General features: G+C 46.4%; 1 protein-coding gene across 3 annotated transcripts in view; it reads left to right on the forward strand.

The window, feature by feature from the left end:
• ASTN1 (astrotactin 1) overlaps positions 1 to 23,570 on the forward strand; it is a 666,610-nt gene that overhangs the window by 444,840 nt on the left and 198,200 nt on the right. For all 3 annotated transcript variants that reach the window (XM_086956551.1, XM_086956560.1, XM_086956570.1), the window contains one exon: positions 16,852 to 17,002. In XM_086956551.1, the coding sequence (XP_086812677.1) occupies positions 16,852 to 17,002 (151 nt within the window). The remainder of the gene's footprint in view (positions 1 to 16,851; positions 17,003 to 23,570) is intronic.

The following is a 23,570-nucleotide window of genomic DNA, read 5'->3' on the forward strand; positions in this document are numbered from 1 at the left end:
TGTTGAAGTTCAGGGCAGCCCTGCGAGTGTGTATAAATGGATCTAAAGTTACGCTGCATCAATTACAGCAGTTGGTGGGACAGTTAAATTTTGCCCTGAGGGTTATACCAATGGCCCGCCCCTTCTCCCGTTCAATTGCCCAAGCTATGGTCGGCTTAAAGGAGGGCCATTATCGCATGAGGCTATCGGCTGAGGTCCGCCAGGACATGCGCATTTGGCTAGCATTCCTGGCGGACTTTAATGGTCGAGTCGTCTGGAACAAACCAGCCGTGTCCTCGGAAGAGCTGGGGCTATGGACAGATTCAGCAGGTAGCATAGGTTTTGGTGCCATCTTCGGCACAAAATGGTCGGCACAAAGGTGGCCGACATGGTGGCATGACAATGGTCTGACAAGTAATATTGCTTTCCTTGAACTTTTCCCCATTTTTGTGGCCCTGAGAACCTGGCCAGAAGGGTTCAAAGATCACTCTGTGATATTTTGGTCTGACAATATGACCGTGGTCGAGTGCATCAATAGCCAGGCTGCACGATGTAAACTGATTTTAAGACTGCTCAAAGAAATTGTGTTACTGTGTATGCAACTGAATGTGCTATTCAGAGCAAAACATGTCCCGGGGGTAATGAATCAGGCGGCTGATGCACTGTCTCGTTTTCATATGCAGGCTTTCTCGGGTTTCCTTCCCACAGCGGACCCAGAGCCGGCACCCTTTCCCGAAGCTCTCTGGTCTCTCGGTGCCCCGAACTTCGTCACCTCGTGGGAGAGAGTCTAGCACCAAGGACGAGGAAGGCATATGAAGGGGCGTTTCGGTCCTATTTAGCCTTTTTGGGGACCGATAGAGAGGGGCTTTGGGGCCACGAGGAATGGGTAGTGAATTTTCTGATGTCCTTACGTAGGGCTGGGAAATCAGTGGCTACGGCCCAGAGGCATCGTGCTGCCATTTCCTTTGTTGCCAGGGCTCATGGTATCCAGGACCCGACAGCGTCTTTCGTGGTACAGAAAGCGCTGCGTGGGTGGCAACGCCTTGAGGGTCGCAGAGTAGATGAGAGGCGCCCGATAGGTTTGGATAGGTTGGCCCAGTTGTTGGCCACACTCCCTTCCACATGTTCATCTCAGTTTGTGACAGTGTTGTTCCGAGCCGCTTTTACGCTGGCATTTCATGGGGCGATGCGGGTAAGTGAACTAGTGGCAAGGAACAAACAGGATGTGACAGGGGGTTTGTGCCAGGAACACGTTCAGATCAGAGGAGAGACAATGACTGTCTCCTTTGTCAGGTCCAAGACCGATCAGGGTGGGATGGGTGACTGCATAATCATACGCAGGATTCCCGGGTCCTCCATGTGTCCGGTAAAGTGTTTAGATGATTACCTAGCACGAAGGGTGGCATCATGGGGGGGACCTTGTTGAGACACGCGGACGCCACCCCACTGACGAAATTTCAGTTTCAGCGGGTGCTTGCGATGTCAATTGCCGCTGCGGGCTTGAACCCGGGCGAGTTTGGGACCCATTCCTTTCGGATAGGGGCTGCTACAGAAGCTACAGCTAGGGGTCTTAATGTTGAACAAGTAAAACGTGTGGGGCGTTGGTCCTCCAATTGTTATAAGAGGTATGTGCGGTTGCACATGTTGTGAAGCTGTAATGATGTACTCACGCCTCTTGTTTTTGTTTGATTTTCAGTTGCGCAAGCCTACGAGGCGGGGCGGACTATGCAGTCGACCCAACACCGGGCCAGCAGTCAGACATCACCGGCTGTGACAAAGGAGGTGTGGGTCGTGGGCCACTCATACGTGAGGCGTGCCGCGGACGTATTCAAAGCAGGTGACATGATTCACGTAGCTGGGGAATACGGGTACAGGGTGTCCTTCTACGGAAGGGGCGGTCTCTGTATTGACCAGTTTCAAACATTTTTCGAGGGTTTGTTAGGGCGGACGAGGTCACCGCCGTCTATAGTCATAGTACATCTAGGGGGCAATGATTTAGTCACCACCGGTAGACGACTTCTCCTGGAGGCAATGCTTTCCACTGTAAGTTGGTTGGCGAGGAGAGTTCCGGGGTGCATAATTGGGTGGTCCCATATGATCCCACGAAAGGTGTGGCGAGGGGCTATTTCTATTCCTGCTTTGAATCATTCTGTTAGAAAACTTAATAACAAAGTGAGTAGGTTGTTCCGTTCCAGGACATTGCATTCTATTTCGCATGGCTGTATTAATGATGACAGTATGTATTTGGGGGATGGTGTGCATTTGTCTCGGGTGGGGAATGAGTTACTCATAGGAGACTTTTTAGCATGGTTAAAAACGTTAAAACATGACCTTTAGGTAGGAGCTTTGTGGGGGGTCCGGATAGCCGGTCAACTATCCGGCCTGTGGCGGTAAGGTCATGATCGGTGAGCACTAATTGGAAGATCCCTATGAGTGGGCGTCACCCAACACGGATGGGAGCGCTCGGGAGAGGTGGCCATTGGCCCCTCAACGGGGAGGCGGTCCCTTCTAAGGATGGGTCGCCGGAAGAAAAGGAAAGGCGGTCAAGGCCCCTTCCTGTGTAGGAGGGGTTACAGCCCCCTCCTGGGGAATTTCCCGGGGCCAGTGACGTCTGCGACGGCAGATGTGGTAAGTTGTGCGGGGTTTTTGGGGGGGGGTCTACGCTACCTTCTAGATACCTCACACGAGTCCTCGAACGACCTTTAAGTGGCGTCGAGTTTTATTGGTGCCCCCGTCAAGTCAAAGGGAAATTGGTAGTTGCACTTGAGGTACGCCTCAGTGCTGTCGCCCCTCACAAGTGGGGGGGGGTATTTTTGGTTAGGGATCTTGACACCGGTTACGACCTTGCCGTTGGCCCTTAAACGTTAGGATGTACAATTTCATAATTTCAAGTAAATGTGTGTAGGATGTTAGTTCGGCTAGGAGAACCTCTGTATTAGAGAATCTGTTAAGGTTAGCCAAACATCGCAATGTGGTAATGAAATTGTACATAATATAAAATGTTGATTTAATGTTTTAATTTTGTTTTAATAAATACGGCCGGGAGGGTTACTCCCTCCCTCTTCCAAAAACTTCAAGAACTGTTTCCGGTTTCCCTCCTTTGGGGATTGTGTTGAGAGGGGGTGGCGGGTATCTCAGCCATATGGAAAGGGGCGACCACTCGGTCCCCCCGCACGTATGGCAGAGTACCACGATCCCCCCGGGAAGCCATCGTGGGCGGGAGGCGCGTCTCGGCTGGTATGCCCGAAGCGGCGTAGCCGGGGCGCGCTTTTTCCCGCCCTAGAGTGGGCTGGCCTAGACACTGACGCGGCTGGCCACGCCCTCGGGGCAGGCAGGGGCGGGTTTACGCCCGCCCTGAAGACGGATAAAAGGGGACGCAAGACCGGAAGGCATCCTCTTGTTCCTGTGCTCTGAAGCTGCACCTCCTCGCTGCACGTGAGCTCGAGACGGAACGAAGAGCCAATTTTGACCCACCCACCAGCCCCTGATGACAGCAAGTGGTTTTGAATAAAGTTGATGGATAACTCTGATTTTTGTTTACAGGTTGTGGAATTATTCGTGATGATTTTGAGTATGTAATAAAGAATGTCGATTTGTGTTACGTTTTGCAAATAAAGAAATTCTGCTTTAGTGTTCATTAGTAGCATGCTTTTTAATGAAGGTATAGTTGCTACTGTAATCTTAGTTTAGTCATTTAGTTAGCATTGTCGTATTTATTTTGGTCGGGCGGTAAGGTCATGATCGGTGAGCACTAATTGGAAGATCCCTATGAGTGGGCGTCACCCAACACGGATGGGAGCGCTCGGGAGAGGTGGCCATTGGCCCCTCAACGGGGAGGCGGTCCCTTCTAAGGATGGGTCGCCGGAAGAAAAGGAAAGGCGGTCAAGGCCCCTTCCTGTGTAGGAGGGGTTACAGCCCCCTCCTGGGGAATTTCCCGGGGCCAGTGACGTCTGCGACGGCAGATGTGGTAAGTTGTGCGGGGTTTTTGGGGGGGGGTCTACGCTACCTTCTAGATACCTCACACGAGTCCTCGAACGACCTTTAAGTGGCGTCGAGTTTTATTGGTGCCCCCGTCAAGTCAAAGGGAAATTGGTAGTTGCACTTGAGGTACGCCTCAGTGCTGTCGCCCCTCACAAGTGGGGGGGGTATTTTTGGTTAGGGATCTTGACACCGGTTACGACCTTGCCGTTGGCCCTTAAACGTTAGGATGTACAATTTCATAATTTCAAGTAAATGTGTGTAGGATGTTAGTTCGGCTAGGAGAACCTCTGTATTAGAGAATCTGTTAAGGTTAGCCAAACATCGCAATGTGGTAATGAAATTGTACATAATATAAAATGTTGATTTAATGTTTTAATTTTGTTTTAATAAATACGGCCGGGAGGGTTACTCCCTCCCTCTTCCAAAAACTTCAAGAACTGTTTCCGGTTTCCCTCCTTTGGGGATTGTGTTGAGAGGGGGTGGCGGGTATCTCAGCCATATGCGTTCGGTGGCCCGTTGCTGGCCCCCGGAGGGGGGTGGGGTGGGTGCTGCACGTGGGGGGTACCCTTTGCATTTGCATGTAGAAGGTGGCAGGCATCGCACGGTGCCTGTCACGTTATACATACAAGTGCAAAACATGTATTTTTACATTGTGGCGTGTGCTGCCGCCCGCCTCAATGTTAAAATACAGGATGCGCCCGCCAGTGTGGGGGGGCATCCTAATCTGTATAGCGGGACCGCTGCACCTATGGCGGGCGGTCTCTTTTGCAGCTGCGATGGCAGGCGGACCCATTGTAATCGGCCTCAGAGAGCCTGACTCATAGTTTGACAGACAGGGTATTTTGCTACAAACATTGCAGAGTACACTGTATGCCAAAGAGACGTCCGCTAGCCTTATTTTGAGTAGGGGGACCATCATGTTTCAGATAGTGGTGCGCCCGCTGGGTGCTCTGGCGGAAAACCCTAAACTGACGGCCCAACCGGGTTAGGCCTGTCCATGTACGCGCATCACAGTGTCTGCCCTATTTATAGTTGGAGGTATTTTGTTTAGTTCATAACCACAACCGTAGCAAGGATGCCATGGACCCTGGCACAATCATGGAAAGTGGCCCTTGTGACTGCTATGGGATAGTAAAATACACCCATTTTCTGTGTTCCATCGGCCCGGGAGGGTTCTGACCCTGGTGCCACTGTACCTGCAACACCAGTTGTAGTTCTGCCCCTGTCCAGGACCACCAGGAAATGACCCCAAATGGAAAACATTTTTTAAAGGGCCAGTGGTGTAACTAGACGTTTGACGCCCAGTGCAGGTAAGAGTGTGTGGGGGGGGAGGGGGGGGGGCAGACGGCGGACCTGTTATAGGGGAGGGTGATGGCGGCCGACAGAAGACTTGTTTGTCGGGAGTTGGTGGTAGTCTGCAGATACAACTTGCTCACCTCCGCTGTCCCCCCGCCGACCCTTGCTACCCTACTGCAAATAACCCCACACTTTGGGTGAAAACTCCCAAGGTGTCAGGATTCTTACATTTATGTTTTAAAAACAAAATCTGCTTTGGGAGGTAATTATTTCAGCCAGCCTTTTGGTGACTCAAAATTGTCAAATTGTCGTACATTCCACTATTTTCGATGTTTTTCCACTTTATCGTGAACCTTATTTCATGTTTCAGACTGCGCCTCGAAATGGAATAGGCCGACCAAAAGGCAGCCTGTTCACTCGATATGAAAAAAAAATAAAAGCAATCAAGGTTTCAAATGTTCTCTTTGTTTTAAATTGATGGGCCGCGTTCCGAGCGCAGACATTCCTTTTTTCCATTTCCAAAGTAGTCTGTTTCCTATGTTAATTAGATTCCATCCTCTGTCACCCTCCCCATTCACATTCAGACAAGTGTTCGAGCTTTTTAAATTAATTGAATATAGCAGTGTCCCCCCCTCCTCCAGCGCCCCTCACTAAGGGAGGAAATGACATTCATGGCAGCACCCTTCAGCCAGGCCTCAAGGGCCTAGCTGTCTGATATGGATTGATATTACCTGTAACAAACGCCTCCTCTATCGGCAGTTATAAAGCTGACACCTTAGTGACAGGCCCTGTATGCCGGATTTAATGAGCAGCTGCTGGAAGGATGCATCTCGTGGGCCTAAAAATAAACTCCGGCGCCCATTTCGTATCAGAGAGCATGTATTTTTCTTCCGCTCGTCCCACCCTCCATTATTTCTTAATGCTACTTTCCTTTAATGGTGTACATTAATCTCGTGAAATATGTGCTTATAATGACACTAGTGTGTGCACTGCAAAAATACTTAACTTAGCAGTGTAGTAAAAAAAAATAAAAAAATATCCACTCGGCCTCCAAGATTTAGGGCCTCGACGCGGCTCTGGTGCTAGCGGTAAAACGAACGCAAGCGGTATTTGCACCGCATCTTTAGCACGAATTTAGAGGTGGCTGCACATATCTCGTACTCAGTTTTGCCACCAGCTCTCACCTCTTAGCTGACGAAAAAGGAGAGCACAAAATGGACACCTTTTTTTTTCTTTCGCAGTTTTATATAGCGCGCTGTCACCCAAAGGTGTTGGGGCGCTTTACATGAGCACCAGTTTTTGCTCAATTTTTCGTCACAGACTGCAAATAAGGCCCACAAATTGAGTGGGAACGCAGTTCAAAGGGCTACTGAAAAAGACAAGTTTTTGGTGTGTATTATGGAGCAGGGTGTAAATGGTCTGTTCTTAGAGTTGAATGTGAGTAAGGGTTTACCCAAGTGAATCTTTTTGTGAAAATGTTTTAAACGTACCTCTGTGCCCTGGCCAATTTCAGATCCGTTCATTTTTTGTAACCCGCCCTTCTTCGGATGTAGCAATCCCGTTAATTATCTGTTAACTCATTTTGTATAGTGCTGCAATTCGCCTTTCTGTTACTTCAGAGCTCTGTAATAACATCATCGAGAGGAGAAGGGGCGAAGTTATAAACCAATTGGCCATGGTAGTCCAAATTCCTGGTGGTACAGTAAGATTAGAAAAATCAATTAACGGGGAGATAGAAGTGTTCCATTTTCATTACCTTCTTGAAACGGATGTCTTTTGGCTCTGACCTCTGACTCTGATTCACTGAATCCCACTTATCAATCAATCAATCAAGAATTTGTAGAGCGCACTACTTACCCGCTAGGGTCTCAAGGCGCTGGGGGTGAGGGGCTGCAGCTAGTGGTCGAAGAGCCAGGTCTTGAGCAGTCTTCTGAAGGCTGGGAGGTCTGTGGTCTGACGTAGAAGGAGAGGGAGGGCGTTCCAGGACTTGGTGGCGCGGTGGGAGAAGGATCTGCCCCAGAAAGTGTTTCTGTGAATGCGCGGGACGGTGGCCAGGGACAGGTCTGCGGAGCGGAGTTTCCTGTTGGGTACGTAGAAGAAGAGTCTGTCATTGAGGTAGGCAGGGCCGGTATTGTGGAGTGCCTTATGTGCGTGGATCATGAGTTTGAATGTGATTCTTTTGTCGACGGGGAGCCAGTGCAGGTCTCTTAGGTGCGTGGTGTTGTGGTCTCGGCATGGGACATTGAGGATCAGGCATGCGGAGGCGTTCTGGATTATTTGGAGTCTTTTGATGAGTTTGGACGGGGCTCCGGCGTAGAGGGTGTTTCTGTGTTCGAGTCGACTGCTGACGAGGGCGTGTGTGACGGTTTTCCGTGTGTCCGTCGGGATCCATCTGTAGATCTTGCGGAGCATACGGAGGGTGTGGAAGCAGGAGGAGGAAACCGCGTTGACTTGGTTGGTCATGTTGAGCTTGGAGTCTAGGATAACCCCTACGTTGCGTGCGTGGTTGGTTGGTGCCGGGGGGGTTCCCAGTGATGCGTGCCACCAGGAGTCGTCCCACGCTGAGGGGTTGAGTCCGAGGATAAGGATCTCCGTCTTGTTCGTGCTCAGCTTGAGTCGGCTTGCCTCCATCCAGACGGTGACGACCTTCATGCCCAGGTGTAGGTTGGATTTGGAGGTGAGGGGGTCCTTGGTGAGGGAGAGGATTAGCTGGGTGTCGTCGGCGTAGGAGATTTTGTTGAGGTCGTGTATTCTGGCGATGCGAGTGAGGGGAGCCATGTAGACGTTGAACAGAGTTGGGCTGAGGAAGGATCCCTGGGGGACGCCGCAGATGGCTTTGATGATTCCGGATTGGAATGGGGGGAGGAGGACTCTCTGGGTTCTGTCCGTGAGGAAGGAGTTGGTCCAGTCCAGGGCCTTGTCTCATATTCCTGCATCGTAGAGGCATGTGCGTAGTGTGTGGAGGCAGACGGTGTCGAAGGCGGCAGAGAGGTCCAGGAGGAAGAGGGCCTCTGTCTCGCCATTGTAGAGTAGGATTCTGATGTCATTGGTGGCGGCGATGAGGGTGGTCTCGGTGCTCTGGTTGCTGCGGAAGCCTGACTGGGAGGGGTCCAGGATGCTGTTGTCTTCTAGGTAGCGGGTGAGCTGGGTGTTGACAATCTTTTCCATGACTTTCGCCGGGAATGGAAGCAGGGAGATGGGCCGGAAGTTCTTGAGGTCGCTCGGGTCGGCCTTGGGTTTCTTCAGGAGCGCGTTGATCTCGGCGTGTTTCCAGCTCTTCGGGAAGGTGGCGGTCTCGAAGGAGAGGTTGATGATGTTGCGCAGGTGGGGTGCAATGAGGTTGTCAGCTTTGTTGGCGATGTGGTGGGGGAGCAGGTCAGACGGGGAGCCTTAGTGGACGGTGCTCATGGTCTTAGTTACGTCTTCGGTGCTCACGTTGGTCCAAGAGGTCAGAGGATCGTGGTTGGTGTTCTTGTGGATTATGGCGATGCCTCCTCCGACTCCATTTGTGCGGTCTCTGAGCGAGATCTTGTATCTGTCGGGGATAACCATTGCGATGTCTGGGGCGGAGGCTTCGTTCATCCAGGTCTCGGTCAGGAAGGCTATGTCTGGTGAAGTGGTGGTGAGCAGGTCCCAGAGCTCGACAGCGCGCTTGCGTGCGGAGCGGGTGTTGAGCAGGATGCAACGCAGCCGATTGGGTTCTGTTGCTGCGGTAGTGGGTGCCTCGGCGTCGCTTTTGCAGGAGAAGTTGCAGTTCTGGCAGGTGAAGGGGCCGTGGGTGCGCTTATAGGACATTGAACTCCCAGGGTTGTGAGGGCCTCCCTGTTGAAGTGACTGAATACTCTTTAGGTAAGTAGGTGCGAAGAAGCTGGGTGCAAGGTCCTGTTCCTTGCATAATGGGGCGTGAGGGGTTAAGGTTAGGCTTGGGCAGAGTTTGCGGAGTTCTGCCCACCCAAAAACTCTGCTGCACTACGTGGAGTTCCGCAAGGTGTGGAGTGCGTTAGGTTGCGCCGTTCGCACTGATTTTTAGCACCGGGTGTTTGTCCTGCGCTGTAAAATCAGCGCCAACGGCCCCACTCGCTGCTCAAGAGGGCGCTGCTTCTTTTTGCCGCTCGAGTAGATGTTCTACTCGAGCAGCAGCTTCCTCAATGCGAACAACAGGTTTCTCAACATGAGCGATCATGACCATCCGCTCCCGCTGTCGTTGAGAAATCTTGCTGGGAGGTGGGCTAGCGCTGGATTTTCGAAGCTCGCACTCGCCAACTTAACATTGGCAAGCGCAAGCGAGGAAAAAGCTCCACTCCTTTTCAGAACTCTGCATGCTCCGCAGAGAGGGCAAAACTCTGCCAACTCCGCAAACGGAGCGGAGTTCACCGCCAGACCTAGATAATGTCTCAAAGGTCAGTCACCACTGTGGAGTTAATCCTACTATCTACTGGGGGAAAATAAAACGCCTTCAAGGAAAATGTGTTCTTCAGGTTCAGTCAGTCTGGTTTTGGATTGAGGGTACAACATTAATAATTTTTCACTTAATAATCTGAAAATGATGCAAAATGATGTGAAATTTCACGAAATTCACTTGCTCGTATCTCACCTGACAACTGAATGGAAGGACCAGTCGTCTTTATTAGGTTAGAGACCTCGCTAGAAGGAAATATGGCACCCTTGCTGCGGTTAGTGAATATAACGAAGCAGTAGGGAGCCCCTTTTGTATTCACTTGTCATTACCTGGCTGAGCAGTGACTGGCCTCTGGACACAAACATCTCCAGAGTTCCCACAGCTCCCTCTGAAACACCCACAGGTTAGGGGCATATTATCAAGACCGACAATAACATTATCACCGGTTTAGCGGCAGAAAACTGCTGCTAAAGCGGCGATAATGGGCTTGATAATATGCCCTGGAGAATTCCAATAGAAGCCCATGTTCACACCAGAACATGAACTTCTATTTGAATTCTCAAGGGCATAATATCAAGCCCATTATCGCGCTTTAGCAGCAGTTTTCTACCACTAAACCGGCAATAATTTTAACTGCGTTCTTGATAATATGCCCCTTAGCTCCGTCATACTGGTGAGAAGATGGTTGATGTGTGTCTGCAGCTGTGAGGGGGAAGAGACAGAACGGAAGAGGGCTAATGGAGTGTTAAAAAACATTGTCTACGGGATATTAATAAAGGAATAACACCACTTTAAATGGAATCAGAGGAGGCAGGTGGGAGGACCGTTACTGTTTGCATAACTTTAATGCAAACAATTTTGCGCACATCCGTGAAGATCTGCTCCCTTGGCTTGGACCCAGCTCGCCCATGCCAAAAGCCGGCCTTGGCAAGAGTATTTCTCATGCTCAAAAGTCATACGAAATACCTCTAGAAGACCAGTTTGAGGAGAAAATGTTTCTTCTGAGATGATTCTGGTCCTGTGGGGAAATGTTATGCAGAGTTTAGCACCAGCACTCATAAACCTTTTTTGTAACCAACAATAAGAGGTGGCAGAATTTCGAGGGATTACATTTTTTTTGCCAAAGACTTTGAATCCTGGCAATGAGCTTTTTTGGGAGTCTAGTGTCCATGATGTTGCAATAGTCTAATTGTGCCATCATGTAGGCTCTTATCATTGCCACCATGTGGTCCAGACCAAGGATTGGAAGGATTCTTCAGAGATGAGAGCGTAGAGATTTACAAGTTGATGCCCTTGACCACCCCCCACCTCCCAGATTTGGGAAGTGCAAAGAAATCCAGCATTAAACATCTCTCCCAAGTTAATTGTGTTCCCTGTGAAGTGTGAGGTATTGATGACACTTACATTGGAATGCCACCTGAAAGGTAGAGCCCAGCACCAGGATCACAGATATACAACTTTCTTTAGAGTTTGGCAGTCATGATGCCTCACCACAAATGTGGCAGATATCTCTTCTGTCATATTACAAGTGCATTACGTGGCAGATATCCCTTCTGTCATATTACAAGTGTGCTATGTGGCAGATATCTCTTCTGCCATATTACAAGTGTGTTACGTGGCAGATTTCTTTTCCATCATATTGTGTGTGTTACATGCCAGATAGTTCTTCCATCATGTTACAAGTGCACAGGCGCGGTGCGTCCATTGGGGCATGGGGGCGTAGCCCCACTAAGCCACATGGATGCACGCATGCACGATATTGGCAAAAGAAAAGCAATTGTATTTTTGCCTGCTTAGCCGCCCGCTAAGCAGGCAAAATACAATTGCATTTGCTAGTGCTCCTTCAGTTCGGAAAGGTCCTTAACTCCTTTGCCGCTGAAGCCAGGGGGTGGGGCGGCTGAGCTGCGGACCGGCATCTAAGTCTCGGGCTGGTGTAGCCCTGTGTCACTCAAGTTGAGTGACACAGGGCTATGGCGCACTGTACCAGCGGGTCCCAGCAGGTGCTGCTCAGGCCGCCAGGGCCGGGAGGATTCAGGGCGATTCAGGGCGAATACAGGCTGTGCCCCCCTAGACAATCCTGGCGCTGCATGCAGTGCCAGGATTGGCTATGGGGGCACAGTGTATATTCGTGTCATCATCATGCAGGCGACTGAGGCGGCGAGGAGCGCTGAGGAGATCCGGAGAGCGCGCGTGCCAACTGCCAAGGAGACTTAGGGACCCGAGCAGAGGATACTGTACACAATAAGTATGTATGCCCTTTACACATTCCTCATTTTGACAACCTGTGAGGTTTCTAGTTAGATTAGGAAGTTTAATGAGGAGTAAAGATGGCACATCAGGGCCCCCAACCAAAGTGTGAGCCATATGCAGAGTGTTTACCAGGGTTAGCTGCCTCCCACCAATCTGCACAATTAATCTGAAGCTCAGGGCATAACCTGGAGTCTCTGACACGCCATGAAAATAGCGCTATTTGGCTTCAGTCAAGATACACATTTTGGTAACTTCTTCGATTAATGTAAAGCATTGCACGTTTTTTATAGTTGGTAAATTGAAGTCTGCGAAGACATTGCCCTCCTAAGAAAAATAAAGAAAATCGAAAACATATTCCAGACCTTATTAATACGCACCCTGGAACAAACATAAAACTGATCGTGTAAATATGCATGAGTAATTGACACTTTTTAGGTGGGAAAAAAACGGAGCACCTCTGTATTTCTTGGGGTGATTGGCAATGGCAAGAGGTTTCTCTATATGGAAAAAAGAAATGCTCTGTGGATAAAATAATGTAAACATCTGAACGTGCGGATTCACATTTCCACCGTGCATTTACAGGTGGACTCTCCGTTAGGCAGTCAGCTAAAGTACACAACGGGAAGGAGGAAATGTCACAGGGCCCTGTCAGACATGTATACATGACAGAGGGGCAGTTAGGGTAAAAAGGAGGAGAGGGCAGAAGAGAAGATAAGTGGAAGGGCGGTATCAGAGGGGGAAGGGAGAGCAATAAGTGATCGTGAGCAGAATCAGGTGTGAAAGGGTTGGGAACCGCTCTACAGGATTCCAGAGATACCAGGCTACAGCAAAGAGATCCCATGGAGGTCAGGAGCCTGCCGCCTAACATTTCCTATATTGTTTGTCAGATCATTCGTGCAGCATCTCCTTAATGGCTATTGTCAAGTTTGAGTCAGGCAAAGTTGGGTTATTTTGCTTAGTTCTGCAGTCTTTTATGTCACTATAATGTTGCTACAAATCACAGGAATGACGGACAGAAGAGATAGAAAGGGGGCATTTTCCTTTTCATTACCCCGGACCTCTTTAAGGGATTATGCTGCTCTCCCAAGCTCGCCATCTTTTACCACACACTGCTGTTGCCCATTGTATGCCTTACTTTTTGGATGTGGCCCCAAACTTATGTTTTTTTATATTAAGTACTGCCTGCAGGGTTAGAGTGTGGTGGACAATGTAAAAAGTTATTTTGTGAATTGGGGGAAGGCCTCCTGAGCCAGGGAAGGAGTGTTGGGATCCAATATTGGACACAAATCAAATGTTCATTTTTGAGCACATTATGTGGGCAGCAGTGGTCGAAATTGCTTAAGATTTAAAGTCGAGTTTATAGCGGTTTGGTGATTCTCACCCAATGATTTGTTTCAGAAATATAGTAGCAATTTTTAATGCAGTGACCAGTGAGCTGAGACCTTTTTCCACTATAGTGCGTACTTTGGTTCTTTTGCCTGTAATCTTGCATGAAGTTCTATAGCCTGTATGCTTTATTGCCTGTAGAGAGCTTCGGGTATGGCTTTATGTTACATTTTGTCTTAGTACCCAATATAAATTAGATTGTGCTCTCGAGCCATGCATGCATAAGGCTTTCACAAGCTCTTCCGTGAAGATATTACTGCCTGTGTGCACGAGGCACTGTCATTGATGCCAATTAAAAGTAGCCAGGGGTAGCATCAGTCATTTGCGTACTTTGATACCCCTGGGCAGAAGGACACAAAAACGAGTGGGACAGAGGGCAGAAAGGCACAAAAACGAGTGGGACAGAGGTCAGAAAGGTACAAAAAACGAGTGGGACAGAGGGCTTTGTAAAGGCTGTCTCCCAACTGCTGTGCAACTTCTTCTACTCTTAGAGCTGAGATTTTCATGCAAGTCTTATAGTCTGAATTCAGCAGAGTAATAGGACGGAATGTATGAAGCTCTGTGGTTATACTGTATAAGCAGCTACCTATGTTATGCCATCTATTAATGTAATAACTGCACTTTCACAATTGCTTTATTAACCTTCCTGCTTTCTCAAATTTGCTTGAAAAATACACAATTTTTCTTCTCTTTTTTCAAAATTTTCTTGGGGGTGGTTATCCCCCCAAACCCCCCTTATGGGGTTCGGCTCGCTCGATACGCTCGCTCGCTGTGGTGCAGTATGCAAATCAGTTTGCGCCTGCCACTTTCAAATGTCACCAACCGCCCCTGCAAGTGCATTATAGCCTATGGAACTTGTAATACGACAACCATGATCACAGTCACATTTTGATGCAATATCTCACCTGCCAAACTCTAAATAATAATTCTTCACACTCTCCTTACACACTGATACCTGCCACGGACACTCAACCCACTGTGTTAGACAAGCAAAATCTACCTGTTGAGATGTATGTAGCGCCTTCCAAACGTATTGTTTCATATTAGAGAAATCATTTAGCAGCATTACTGCTTTGTACAGCTCTCTGTCACTTTACAGCTAGGTTTCCACTTTGTCATTATACATGCACACTTACACGCTTGCATAACTTCCTGAGTGCAAGCGCCCATTGGTGTTGATGCCAGGTTTATTTATACAATCCTTCTTTCTAATTACTTTTACAGGATCTTTTCATCATGAAAGGGCAACAATATTCTTGTCTGGTTTTCCCATTGTAGCCTGAGCTCTTGGTTTGGCTTAGTGTATTGAGATCTGAACACCTTAGTGTAAATTTAACCCATCACAGCAATCATAGATTGGTGCTCATGTTTGACTAATGTTTAAAAAAGCTACAACAATAGCGATTTGACCCAAAATGTATACTCTGGGTGTCTGATTATGCAGGAAGAGAAATAGATGTGCAGAAATAAGTAAGAGTATGTATAACAATGTAATTGGTATTTTCAATGACCGAAGGATTGAAATGGTCAGTTAGCAAGGGCTTTTCCAAGTTTTTTTTTTAACTTTAACACCTTTTGCACGCTTTTTATTAAGAAACAAATATTCATGAAAAATGAATGTGCCTTCAGTTGTTTAAGGATAAAAGGGAGGGAGGGGGTATCTTATACTTTGAAGTGAGAGGAGGGACAGAGAGCTAAAGAAGAAGCAATCCTTCTCTCCAGGAAGACTGCTATCTAGAAGAAATGTTAATGTATGCAACTGATTATTCACCAAATCTAAAGCCTGCTTGGAAGCCAGTATTGGCTTTAGTTGATTTCATCTGAAGCTTCATGGTGACAAAGAGCTAATCTTTTTGTGATGTAAGTTGTTACCAGTTCTGGGATGAACAGTTTTAGTAGAAAGGTTTACACTAGGTACAGGCTGATTGTGTATTACTAAAAATGTAACTTTTGAAAGTACTCTAAACACGTTAACACTAGGGGAGGGCCATGCACAAACTAACGTACTACAACATTATATTCACAAGCCTACATGTGGTTGTCTCTGCCCCTTCTATCTTTTATGTGCAGAAATCTCCACCCTGGCTGCAGAAAACACCACACACATAGGTGTACGTCTTGGTAGTAAATGTGGGAGGGATAGGGTGAGAGGCTGGAAAATGGGGACTATTTACAAATAAAGGGAAGGGGTGTTGGTAGGGGTAAGGATGATTTAGGGCTGGATTAAGTAGGTGTATTGGCAGAGACATGAGCCCACCCACAAAAGAATAAGCCTTTTCCTATTCTCAAACTGCACTTCTAACATTACATGATACGTCCTACATGTACTCCAGCTCAGAGATGGAGTACGTTCAGCACCATCTATGGAGCACTCACAGGTGTTGCAACATTCTCCCATAGAAAAATAATGGAGTTAGGAATTTAAAACAAAACCCCATCTCAAATAAGAACATTAATTGAACTAATTTATATTTAAAAAAAATACATATCAAGCAATTTTAATGTTAAAAAGGTAAATATAAATTCTAAATTATATGATATTATTTTAAAATATTTCAATGATCTTTTGCAGTTTAAAAATAAATGTAACTATTTTTTAAATAAATTAAATGAATTAATGGTGCCCATAACAGTTAGTAACTTTTAATATATAATAAATACATATAAGAACTTTTACTTTAGGGTGGCTTATCTTTTTAAAAACATCTTTAAAAATAATTTGAATTTAATTCAATATACTTACATGTATTAAAATAATTTACATTTAGTTAATAGTGCAGTAAAGTTTTTAAAAATCTGCATTTGAAAAGCATATATAAAATTATTTAACATTTAACACACATAAATTGCAATTATTTTTGTACACATTTTTATGAACTTTCATTAATTTACCCTTACTTCACCATAGGGAGATCTCTGTCACAATTACGAAGGTCTACACCAAATGTGGAGAACGTAAAATATGGTCACAAAATCAATACTTGGAGTAACTTTACGGTCATGTTTTACCTTTTAACTGACTCCACCAATTTTTAAGGCATTGAGGATGTGTAAGTTTACACTTCTGAGTACCTTTACACTCCTACATGGTAAATAGCCAAAAGTAGTAAAGTTACTCAAAAGTTTAGAACTAACTTTACACATATAGTTACTCACATGTAAAGTTGCCTTAATGACAGCCCCCTGAATATTTTTGCAAATTTTTCAGAAACTTAAATTATACTGCATGTGGCCTGTCTTGTAGTGTGTATAATGCATGTTTGTATTAAATCAGTCACCCATCAGTTACGCCCACAGGCATCTGAATTGGTCCCTTTAACCATGTGGGACTTCATACCAGAACAATACATTTCCCACAGATTAGTTTAAAATGCGTCTACTTTTCATTTAAGGCATGTGCATTATATTGTAAATGCAGTTACCTCTAGGTGTAAGGATAACAAAGTAGTTACTGGATATTTTGTTCTTTTCAACCTTGTCTCTGAATCTCCACCCTGTGATCTAATTTTTACAAATGGCTTAGTAAACATAGGACTTACCTCTCCTTTGTTATTTTGCAGAGAAGAACTCATGACTTCTTCCTCATTTGACAACTTAGAGGTCCTTCTGGACTCATTTGGACCAGTTCGGGATTGCAATAAGGATAACGGAGGATGCAGCAAAAACTTTAGGTGCATTTCGGATCGGAAACTGGATTCCACTGGTTGTGTGGTAAGTAACTAATTGGTTCTGCTACCTGATGAGCATTTTCCACAAGTGTATTATAAAACTGTCAATAGTTGGTGAAACACATGTTTCTCCCTCAGACTGTAATTGTGACCACAGCATATACCAGTGGCATTCCCCCATCACCTCCTTTGGTTCTAAATCTGATGTGATGTACTATGTGCACAAGGTATACACTGACATGGGTCCAATGCTCATTGTGACAAGGGAGTCAACTGACTCACACAAATGATGTTCACAAAGGCTGAAATTGGTCTCTGGTTTTTTGTGTTCCTATTCAGAGAGGACCAGGTTTGGTAGTTCGGCCTGGAGTGTTCCTATTGGAGAAGGGCCAATGATGGTTTGCATATGATTTTTCCCTGTCTAGAGCAGCACACTGTGCATAAAAACAATATAGTACATTTGGCCAGGACAATTACCAATAGCTGAGACTGTTGCAAACGTTCCACGTATCGCCTTTCCTTGTATTAATGTGATGCTCTAAGTGCAATAGGCAAGCCAGACGTGGCATCCATGCTTATTGTGGCATTGATCCAAGCTACAAGACAGCCCTGAGCCCCTTCAAGGCTGGAATCAGTCTGGTCCTTCCCGTTCAGAGGAGGGCGTGACTTGGCACCTGGAGATTGACTGTTTCTATTGGAGCAGGGCCAAGACTGATTTGCACTAAGTTATTCCCGATCATCTTCTTGGCTATTGTTATTGTCATACAAAAACAAACAGTGATACAGCAGATTATGTCACTCTTCTCTGTAACCAAATGTACATTCAAAGTATTCATCAGGAAGCTACCAACACAAGTTATATGGTTCTATTGCTGTATTTCATTGTTATTAATGGCCCAACAACCGTCATTCTTCATTTGGATTCCAATAAAAATCTAAGTGTGAACACACTGAACTCATAAAGAGTGTAACATAGTACTTTTCCTCACAACCCATGAAACAGTTTACATGTTTCAAAAAGGCTGTCTTAAGAGGCCTGGTGAATAAGCATCTTATTAGATCTGTATATCTATCAATCAATCAATTTAGCTGCATATAATACCATACATATAGTATCCTATAATATCACATTTACTTATGAGTTTGAAATGTTCCCCTATTCGTACTGAGTAAGAACCATGTAATGCCACCATGGCACTGCCTCTCAAAGATGCAGAACTGGGACTCTACTTTCATTGTGTCTGGCTAGTGATTTTAACACATTTGTATGCATGTCTCTTATGGAGAGCCATTAGTATGAATGACAGGATTCTAAATCCAGCAATTCACTGCTTTGTCATAGCAACAGTGGGCAACAGAACAGGCTGACCACTATTCTTGTGTCATAAAGGAATCCCAGGCTGCTCTGCTAGGACTCTGCTAGAAAGCAGTTAGAACAGATGCTGAAGGGAAGGGAAGGCGCAGATAGTGGTGAGTGTGGGTGTCAGGAGTCCATATATTTCATTATTTTCAACTTGGGGCAGGAGTAGAGGCCATGTCATGGATGACTTCTCCATTACTCCTTTGCCTCTACATAGTTATTGAGGCAGATAGTTTTGGGAGTCATAAATACCATAAAATTATAGGTGGGTAAAAAGTTAACATTGGGGATGTGTTTCATTCTGCGTTCTGGGTAACATCATAGACAACTCGTGCTTCACTCATGTCTATCTGATGTAACTCAGAACACTTTGGTGAAATACATCACCATAATTCACTATTTCCCATATAGAATTCTGTATATTGCTACAATAATCAGGTTAATTCTGCTATAAATATCATGCAAATAATACCCATCTGGGCCTGGTGATGGTGGTGGCGGGGGGAGGGAACGTCATGTCCTACTTCATCCTCACTCTGAATCCAAACTGAAAAAGTTTGAGCAATGTATATCCTAATTTAATCACATTGTAATCTTTGCCTATTACTCTTAATGTCTGGGTCCTCAAAGCTGTCATTGCTTCTATATAGGTACAGAAAAGTGGATGGTACCAAGGTCGGGGGGGACAAACCTATTACTTCTGCCTAGATCGGGAACAGTAGGTGATATTGAGGTTGGAGTGTATATAGCTGTTGCTGTCTGTGGTTGGGATGGTCATGTCATAACCAGTGGCGGCCGGTAAGGTACGGGGCGGAGGGGTTTTTTGAATTGAGAAAAATCACTGCGTCTTTCCATCGCCGCTTCTCTCCCTTGTCGAGTGAGTCTCTTCCGGGGACTGGGACGCATCCCGGCTCCCCACAGATAATCATAATACTGCAATGCAGCGTTGTGATTGGTAGGCGCCCAGGCTCCCCTGAACCAATTACATTGCTGTAATAAAGCGTTGTGATTGGACTGAGCGCCATGGTTCGGTGCTCTACCAGGGAATGATGAATGAAACTTATATAGCGCACGACTTACCCTGGGGCATCTCCGCGCTTGCTTAGGGAACCCGTCCTGGTATTCCCCTGTGAGATAACCCTGGCAGGGTATCCACAAGGTGAAAGCCAGGCATCCCACCGCGAGGGGCCGTTGTGGAGATTAAGCAAGCTATTGCCCAGAGTCGCAGAGTGTGAACCCGTGAGTCGAGAAGGCACCGGAGCGAGAATTATCGAGTCCGTGGAATTTTTGAGCCCAAGACCCGCCGAGGCGGGGAATTGAACCCTGGTCCAGGGCCAAACTCAAGCTCCAGGTCTGCCGCCTCTAACCCCTGAGCCACACTTCTCCACTGGGGGCCTGGACCTATTTTTCATGCAGCCTGTAATGCTGCCTGCATGGAGAACACGCAAAGTGTGAATGACAGTATGGCCGGCCCGAGAGGACCAGTCAAACATTAATGCACACTTTACAGAGTACACAACCACTCCTCCTCCATGACGTCAGGGAAGCCAAGCCCGCCCGCCTTAGTGTGACCATACAAAAAATAAAAAGATAATAACTTCAGTTATTATTTGTTTACACTGCTCCGTGAGCAGTGGGGTAATGCTCCTCCGCCTTAGCTGAGGGGCTGCCCCTGACTATGTGGTACCAGGGTCTGAGTGTAAAAAGCTATCACTACTTCTGGCTGGAACCAGAAGAGTGGGTGGTTCTATGAGCGTATAAAGCTATCCTTGCTTCTGTCAGTGTTTGGAGGTGTTTCTGGTACCGAGGTTTGAAATGCTGTTGCTGCTTCTTTCTGAGTAGAGTAGCATAGTTAGCACCAGGGTCTGAGTGGACACAACTCTTGCTGCTTTTGCTTGGCAGAAGAGTGGATGGTCCTGACGTCTGTGTAGATGGGACTCTATGTGCTCATGACTGAGGGGAGAAGTACCGATAGTACCCTTGTCTGCACAGGCAAGCATAAAGGCACCAACGAGGTAGTCTAAAATTGAGAGGACCGATACAAGGATAGGATGCAGCTTATTGTGTTTGTATAAATCTCTTAAGCTTGGTAAGCACCACTGCTTCCTCCACACTGGTTAGTTCCCTGCCTTGCACCTTGCTGCTGGAATAGAAACCACAGCTAGTGCAGATGGAGAAAGTTAAAAAGGCAGTGGGGAACAGTGGATGGAAGCAGGAGTGTGAGAGGGCAAAACCAGGTTACAGAAAATAATGTAATGCTGTGGTACGGGCACGTGGCAGCCCCTGTGAATAAAAAAAAGGAGAGAAAATAAAGAAAAAAGGGAGAAGATGGGCTAAGGAAGCCAAGCACAGCTTAGTTTCTCAATCAAGGTCTTACATGCTTTCACTGCCCACCCCTCTTACCGCAGCCTGAGACGACTAATGTTCTTCCCCTAAAACAAAAGAGTTCTAGGGTAAGGGCGGTAGAGGATCCTGGAAAGAGGGGTCATAAGAAGGCAAATCATGGAACTCAGTAGAAGGTACTGTAGTAATTAGCTAGCAGCTGACTCAGAAGACACTGCGGGGAACTCACTGGAATACTACAAGCATTGGTGAGAACCTCACTGCAAAAAGTCCTAGGGTCAGTTACAAAATCTTTCTGGTATCCTGCTAACTGACAGACAAAGTGATGGCGCTCACTGGGCCGTTCAAAGTAAGACTGTAGCCGTCATTTCGAGTGTCCTAAGGCGGTATCCCATGAGGAGAATACTGATCTGAGCCATTCTGAGTAGCCCAGTATTTCCGGAATAGGGAGTACCAGGTCTGAAAATACCAGACCTAGGAATCCCAGGTCCTGAAACACAGGACCTGGTTGTCGCGATGCAGGCAACTGGTGAGGCTAGCTTCTGCACTACAGGAGGAGCTACAAATGTGCCCTTCTGTGCCCCTCTTTGGGTCTAGCCTCTGCCTGACTCCCATCCTCATCAGTGGTCTAGAGAAAGCCCTTGCATCCATTTACCACAAGCATGGAGCAGTCAGTAAATGGTTGTGGATTTTGGCCCATTGTTTTCTTTATAATGGGGCAAAAAACAGAACTTAACCCAGAAGTACTGGGATTGTGTGTTATGCCCCATTTCAGTGAAAATAACTCATAATTCCCATATGTTGGGGGTACACCAGATGGAATTGGAAATTCTGGCCCCCCGGTACGCCCACATCAATATCAGGACGAACGTCAAAGCCAAAATTCAATGCTTGAAAAAATGTTTAAACCAGCCTCACACAGCAGGAGGCCAAGACTAGAACGAGGCAATAGGGACATGATTGGGCCATGCCAGGCATTCATGTTTTGAAAGCAGCCCTTTACCCAGGGTCACACTGGTATCCGAAAGGAGTTCTGGCAAAAATATTCAGAGCAGGCTCTGCTCCCTGCCTGTCTCTTCTTTCCTGTCCCTTAGTTTCAAATCTCTCGCTCTATCTTACTCTGTGCCTGCTGTACCTGCTGCTATAATCTCCAGGGAGCTGAATAGTGAGGCATTGGATGTCCAATAACTAGGCCAGAATCAAATATGTATAATTTCATTTCAGTAAGTTAATCAAAATGCCCAAAGAAATGCTGAAAATGTGCACATTATTGCTTAAAAAAATCTGGCTTTAACATTTTGCACTATTTTGTTAGCCCAAAGTGCATCCTCACGTCCATTTATAGGCCATAGAAGACCATACAGCGCTGTTGTCTGGTTTATTAAAGACTTTGTGGGGATTTCCAGAAAGTTGATTTAGGAATGCATTCCGCCCGTTGACTACCATTGGTTTTGTGCTTTGTTACATTTTCTACCTTTTTATTTGCTGGCTTTATTTGCTTTAGGCTGTCCAGGTTCAATGTGTTCTTCCCGTTACCAAAACTGTGTTTTCTGTATTCTTCCACAAACCTGCTTTCTGTAAACTGGCCTTTAAATCTTGTTCTTATCTTGTCACATTTGCTGTGCATTCAAAGATCCAAGCCAAATGTCAGGGCACTTTTTTACTTTTCTTTCTCTGACTTCAATGTCAGAGGATGTATGTGATCTAGCTGGATACTGGGGTTAGAAAAGAGGTTTTGTCTAGCACACAACAATATTTAAATGAACTGTGTAAGTATTTCAGAATATATCAGAGTTAGGAACACAAATGAAGCACATTTCATGGTATTTCTGAAGTGTGTTGGAAACAAATACTTTAATATGATCAAAAAAAATCATTACACTAGATGATGCAAATCTGATGGTCATTTCAATGTAAATGTGTTATCTGTTATGGCAGTGCGCTACCATACCATGCATGCTCGCTACACATCACTCCATTCTACTCTGCACCACTCCACACCACTGCACTCTACTCTGCACCACTCCACTTTACACCACTCCATACCACAGCACTCCGCACTAGTCCACTCTATGCCACTTCACTCTATGCCATGTCATGCTACACTTCTCTACTCAACCCAGTATCACTCTACTCTATGCCAATGCACTCTTCACCACTCTGCTCAACACCTCTGCACTCTTCTCCACTGCACTCTACACCACTCCAGTCTAGGCCACACCAATCTACGCTGCTTAACCTCCACTGTATGCCACTGTAACCTATGCCACTCTGCAACACTGCACTCTACACCACTGCACTCTATGCCAATAAACTCTACATCAATGCACTTTACTCTGTGACACTCAACTCTATGCTTCTGCACTCTCCGCCAATCATCTGTATGCCATTACACTATGCCACTCTATGCAACTGCACTCTACCATGTACCGCTCCACTCTAAGCCACTTCATTCTACTCTGAAGCAATCTATTCTACTGCACTCTACTCCACTCTGCACCACTTTACTCTATGCCACTGCACTCTACACTTAACCAATGCACTCTATGCCAATACACCCTACACAACTGCACTTTGGCACTGCACTAAATGCCACTGCACTGTACTCTGCATCACTGTACTCTACACCATTCTCTCTATGCCACTCTACTCCACTCTACACCACAGCACTCTGACACTCTACTCTCTGCAACTAAATCCTCTGGCATTCTACTCTGTACTACTCCACTGTACGCTGCTCCACTCTACGCCACTGCACTCTGTGCCACTGCACTCTACATCACTATATTCTATGCTGCAGCACTCTATGCTACTCTTCTCTGCACCACTCTTTGTCACTGCACTCTATGCCACTCAACTCGATTCTGCACTTCTGTCCTCTGCATCACTCAACTCTACGCCACTCCAC

Source organism: Lissotriton vulgaris, chromosome 1_1 (assembly GCF_964263255.1).
Source record: "Lissotriton vulgaris chromosome 1_1, aLisVul1.2, whole genome shotgun sequence".
In the NCBI taxonomy this organism is placed as follows: Eukaryota; Metazoa; Chordata; class Amphibia; order Caudata; family Salamandridae; genus Lissotriton; species Lissotriton vulgaris.